Raw genomic sequence first — 6000 nt, 5'->3', positions numbered from 1 at the left:
GTAGTCAGGAATGTGGGAGGGAGTATGGCATCCATCTTTCAGACTCTAGTCATGACTGTTGATGCAAGTATAGCATCAATCTTAGAGACTAGCCATGGCTGTTGAAGCAAGTATAGCATCCATCTTACCGACTATAGTCAGGAATGTGCGAGTGAGTAAAGCATCCGTCTTACCGACTGTAGTGAGGATTATTAGAGCGAGTATAGCATCCATCTTACAGACTATAGTCATGGCTGTCGAAGCAAGTATAGCATCCATCTCACAGACTGTAGTGAGGACTGTTGGAGCGAGTATAGCATCCATCTTACAGACTGTAGTCAGAACTATTATAGGGAGTATAACACCCATCTTACAGACTGTAGGGAGCACTGTTGGAGGGAGTATAGCGTGCATCTTACAGACTGTAGTCTGTATACTACCAAATCAAATCCCATACACGACAATAGTAACATATGTGGCTAAAACTCCTACCTGCAACGTATCAACCGACATAAACGCCACGGATATAAATACTACCACCCCTTACACTTAAAGTGAATCAGAAAAAAATGGGTGTCAAGCTGCTCGTTTCTGAGATAATGGGTAGCGTCTATGACTACCCTAGTTTAGCATAAAATTCGAGTACTTTTTTTTACAGGTACCCCATACATGTTTCAAACACAAGGCTACTTGACACATTGGTACTAGATGAAATAAAATTGCAATTTTTTTTTACCCAGATGAAACTATTATTTTTTACAACCAACACACTCACATTTATAACCAATCACAGGACTTGTGGTGTTCCCTTCTCCATCAAAAGTTGGGTGCACCTCGAACTTTAACCCAGCCGGAAGTTATTTTGTTTAGTACTACCTATACTGATAACATACATTTTTCAAAAAGTGTCCAGCTATGTGTCTTTATGACAACCAGGATCTGGTGTATTCTGACATAAACTGATAATCTCACTCAAACTGTTGTTTCTACAGTGCAATCTAATATAATGTACACCTCAAAAAGCATATATATTGCATATAGTTTTGTACAAATGCAATATGTCATATTAAACAACAAAATGTTTTAAAATAAAACTCCTGAAGATATTTACTTTCAGTTGGGTGTGTGTACTCAGGTATATATGTAGAGACAACAAAGATAGTCAGAGTACCTCTACCCCTTTAAAGAATTCCATTAAAACACATGCACTTGATTGACCCCTAGATTATGAAGACCTTAACAGGCACATCAAAGAAATATCAGTATTAAAAAAATACACTGTCTGAGGAAGGAAACACAAACATGACTGTATCTGTATGAAGTAATGACTTAATGTCCTGAACATTAGTGTTGGGAGGAAATCCTGTATGCTGGGTGTGGGTGTCTTCAATTTACCAGGTGTGGGAATTTCAAATCCATCGGCCATGCTGATTTTCATAATGAACCATCAAAACTATTGGCAGCCACCAATATTCCTGAGTATATTTTATTTATAGCCTACTGTAGTTGGAGGTTTTAATAGTTGTAATATCTGGAATCCTCTGTTGTTACGAGATTGTAATGTGGGAGACTAGCAGCCGAACACGAGCTCAATATCTAGATGTGTGTATCTGGTAAATTATCGTTTGTGATTGAAACAGAAATAAGCAGATAACACACTCTTTGTATAAAGCTACTTGGTCGACTCTATTAGAATGGTCTATAACGGATACATAACTAAAGGTTATTTACACATATTCTACCCACTGAGATTAGGAGATATAACAATACTGATACATTATATAGGATATACATGTTTTGTGACTAGTGAGATTGAAGACGGATTTCAATGTATACTATGTTCATTTACAAAACTAAAAACAACTCTGTTTATATCAGTTTATTTCACTTTAGCCGTTCAGCAACGACATATGAGACAGTGTTTCTGCGAGAAAGAAATTTTTAGGAATGGCGCTATGGAATTGAATGCAACCACAGTCAAAAAGGGGTATGGGTGACTTCCTCCAGAAAGAAAATGGGTTAAGTTTAGTGTTAGGGTTAAGAAAAACATACAGTAATGTTAAGAGTAATTAATTTTGTGAAAAGAGTAACTTAAAAAAAAAAAACATCTTCAAAAAAATGTGGGTATGGCGCCATACCCATTTTACACTCTGGCAGAAAGCCTGTGAGGGTAATAGGAAAATAATGAGATACACATATTTGATATGATGGTTTACAGGGTGCTTCTTCAAATCAACATTTACATCAAAATATTACACATAATGCAAAATATACAAGACATTAGCTGAGTAACGAAACTTACTAGCAATACACAAAATTTTTAGGTCAATTAACAATACCCCCCCCCCCCCCCTCCAATCCCACTGTATTCTCCTTTAATTCTCTTATTGCGATTTCGCTAATCACAGCTTAAACCACGAATACTAATCGAGTATGACAATATGTTATATATAATATGTAGACATTCGCTAAATATTGTACTAATGTAATCTATTGAATGGTATACTACTGGCTTAGAACATCTATACATGAACTTGGATAATTGTTTAATTGTAAAAATAAGAAATAATTGTGCAATTTGGGAAACAATATTTGTATAATGTATTTAAATTTGGTAATCTGATATTCATTTAGACGCCCTTTCAAAAATACTGTTACTATTGTTCTATTTGTACATTATATCTATAAGCTGTAAAACTTTCACAAATACTGTTACTATTGTTCTGTTTGTACATTATATCTATAAGCTGTAAAACTGACAGGTGATTGATGGTTTGCGATTGAATAAGTGGAGTCAGTGTTCAGTGATGTGTATCAGGTCACCAGTGGTTTGTGTGTGAATACGTAGAATAAAACAGTCAGTGTTCAGTGGTTTGTATCAGGTCACCGGTGCTTTTTGTGTGAATAAGTAGATTAACACTGTGTCAGTGTTGAGTGTGTGTATCAGGTCACCGGTGCTTTGTGTGTGAATAAGTAGATTAACACTGTGTCAGTGTTCAGTGTGTGTATCAGATCACCGGTGCTTTGTGTGTGAATAAGTAGATTAACACTGTGTCAGTGTTCAGTGTGTGTATCAGGTCACCGGTGCTTTGTGTGTGAATAAGTAGATTAACACTGTGTCAGTGTTCAGTGTGTGTATCAGGTCATCGGTCGGTGGTTTGTCACCAATTTTGTATTCATTCTATGTTAATGATCTTGAAAAGGAATTCATTGTGGATGCCTGTCCTGAGTATGAAGACCTGAGTTTATTTCTTTTATTATATGCTGGCGACATGGTTATTTTTGCCAGAAGTGTTGAGGGGCTTCAAAAGATGTTAAACACATCATATCAATATAATTCCAAGTGGAACCTAAGTTTAAATACTGCAAAATCGAAGATAGTTATTTTTAGAAATAAAGGCATTATAACAGAAAATGAGAAGTGGTATTATAACGGTAGTTTACTTGATAATGTATACAAGTTTACTTATTTGTGTCTCTGTTTTAATTATAATGATACATTTAGTCAGGCGGTTAAAATAATTACTGATCAAAGAAGAAAATCCATGTGTGCTGTTAAGATAAATATTAGGAGCTTGATATTGAATTTAAGCACATCTCTTTCACTATCTGATACATATGTTGCTTGTATTCTACAGAGCGGATTCTGTAAAAAAAAATATATCTTGATTATTGCAAGACTATTTTAAAAGTTAAAAGATCAACAACTAATATTATGAACTATTTTGAACTAGGAAGATACCCGTTTGATTGGTACGTAAATTTCCAATGGTAAAATACTGGTTCAAATTATTGAATACAATTTGTTTATATTGAATAATGGTTACAATGAACTAAGGTGCAAGTGTGGAAAACAAAATAACCGGACAACTAATACTAAACAATTGTTATCTTCTTTAGGGCTGTATGCTATGGTTATATCAGGATTAAATAACAAATATGAATTTTTATTTATCGATGATAAGGCAGATAATTTTTTATCAAGGCAAACAAGATCTTACAGGTATACTACAGACATCTACTAAATGTTCATATCTCTATAAATACCTAGCAGAAGAGATATATTTACAGAAATATCTGATGAAGATATTCCCAGATTTATATAAAAATGTATAACAAAGCTTAGGCTATCTTCACATAGTTTAGCAATTGAGGTTGGACGCTATTAGGTCTAAAAGAATATGTATGTTGTGTCAAATGGATGAATTAGAAGATGAATTTCATTTTATTTTATGCTGCCCCTTCTTTAATGATTTAAGAGCATTGTATATAAAAAAATATATATTTTAGGGTTCACCCAAATATGGTGAAATTACTACAGCAGTTAAACAGCAATAATACTAAAGAATTATGTAATTTGGAGAAATATATATTTTTGTATTTGTTGCATTCTCCGCTGTTGGCATAATGTTGTTACACCCTCCACTTGATATGTACATATATGTTGTATTTTACTTGTGCAACTGATGAGCTGTAACAGCTCAAAGTTAAATAAAGAACTGAATTGTGTGTGAATAAGTAGATTAACACAGTCAGTGTTCAGTGATGTGTATCCGGTCACTGCTGGTTTGTGTGTGAATAAGTAGATTAACACAGAGTCAGTGTTCAGTGATGTGTATCCGGTCACTGCTGGTTTGTGTTTGAATAAGTAGATTAACACAGAGTCAGTGTTTAGTGTTGTGTATCCGGTCACTGCTGGTGTGTGTGTGAATAAGTAAATTAACACAGAATCAGTGTGTTTGAAGGTCTCGACGTCTGGTGGCGGGTTACTGGGGTGGCTGTGATTGCGATGGTTCATCTATGTCGTTCAGATTTTGCAGACTGATATGTTCGGTGTTGAGCGTGCGCTGGTACGGGTAGTCCACCGAAGGCTCGTGATAAGCAGGCTGTCTGCAAAATAGCACGAACACAAGAAGCGTGAGTGGTATTCAGAACTGGCATAGACGTTTGGTTACATTATATTTATGTTTTTCAATTCATACATTTATATTGTTTTATTTATAGGGTTTCATAAAGTTAATACATGTTTTAATTCATACTATGACCTTGTTTTAAGCCATAAAGTTACATACTTTTATTTATAAGGCTATGTTGTTTTAACTCAATAACGTAGGTCCTTATGAATATTGTGCAGAATTTGTTTGTTTGTTTTAACCTGCGTTTTGTTAATTTAAACTTCGTCGTATTTAAAAAACGAATTTCTATTCAAAACATTCGTCGTAGAGGTTTTCTAGGGATGGCCAGCTAATAGGAACATTCGTCGTAGAGGTTTTCTAGGGATGGCCAGCTAATAGGAACATTCGTCGTAGAGGTTTTCTAGGGATGGCCAGCTAATAGGAACTACAACCTTTTTTCTTTTCTTTTTCTTTTGTTTTGTTTTGTTTGCTGCTTTATATGGTTATGTTGTTTAATTCACAAATGCGTTAGTTTACTTAGTAACGTTTTTAAAGGGATGATTAGGCAACACCTTTGGACTGATATGTATATTCTGCAATGTTTAATGCACAGTATTGCTTAATATCAACAAGTATCTTGTCTTGTCTTGGCATGCTTCGCAATATTCTGTACTAATATGCATTTTGTAAAACTGTCAGTATGTGTTGATGGTCCGGATATGCATTTTGTAAAACGGTCAATATATGTTGGTGGTCCAGATATGTATTTTGTAAAACTGTCAGTTTGTGTTGATGGTCCGGGTATGCATTTTGTAAAACAGCCAGTATGTGCTAATGGTCCGGATATGCATTTTGTAAAACTGTCAGTATGTGTTGATGGTCCGGATATGCATTTTGTAAAACTATCAGTATGTGTTGATGGTCCGGATATGCATTTTGTGGCGATTATTCCTTAAGTCAATAATATAATACTTTGATGTATAGAGTTAAATAGTTTAGGTCATACAGTTATCGAGAATACATTTCTATGTAAATTACTTAATTCAAAAATATATCAGTATGTGTTGATGGTCCGGATATGCATTTTGTGGCGATTATTCCTTTAGTCAATAATATAATACTTTGA

General features: G+C 34.6%; 1 protein-coding gene across 1 annotated transcript in view; it reads right to left on the bottom strand.

Moving 5' to 3' along the window:
- Positions 1 to 1843: 1843 nt before the first annotated feature.
- Positions 1844 to 6000, bottom strand: part of LOC121392041 — a gene marked incomplete at its 5' end in the record, with an annotated part of 42894 nt that continues 38737 nt past the window's right edge. The window contains one exon of the mRNA XM_041523441.1: positions 1844 to 4869. Coding sequence (XP_041379375.1) covers positions 4746 to 4869 — 124 coding nt within the window. The remainder of the gene's footprint in view (positions 4870 to 6000) is intronic.

This window comes from Gigantopelta aegis, unplaced genomic scaffold (assembly GCF_016097555.1).
Source record: "Gigantopelta aegis isolate Gae_Host unplaced genomic scaffold, Gae_host_genome ctg3309_pilon_pilon:::debris, whole genome shotgun sequence".
Taxonomy (NCBI): domain Eukaryota; kingdom Metazoa; phylum Mollusca; class Gastropoda; order Neomphalida; family Peltospiridae; genus Gigantopelta; species Gigantopelta aegis.
Note: the sequence above shows the minus strand (reverse complement) of the source record. Positions and strands in the feature narration are given on the sequence as shown.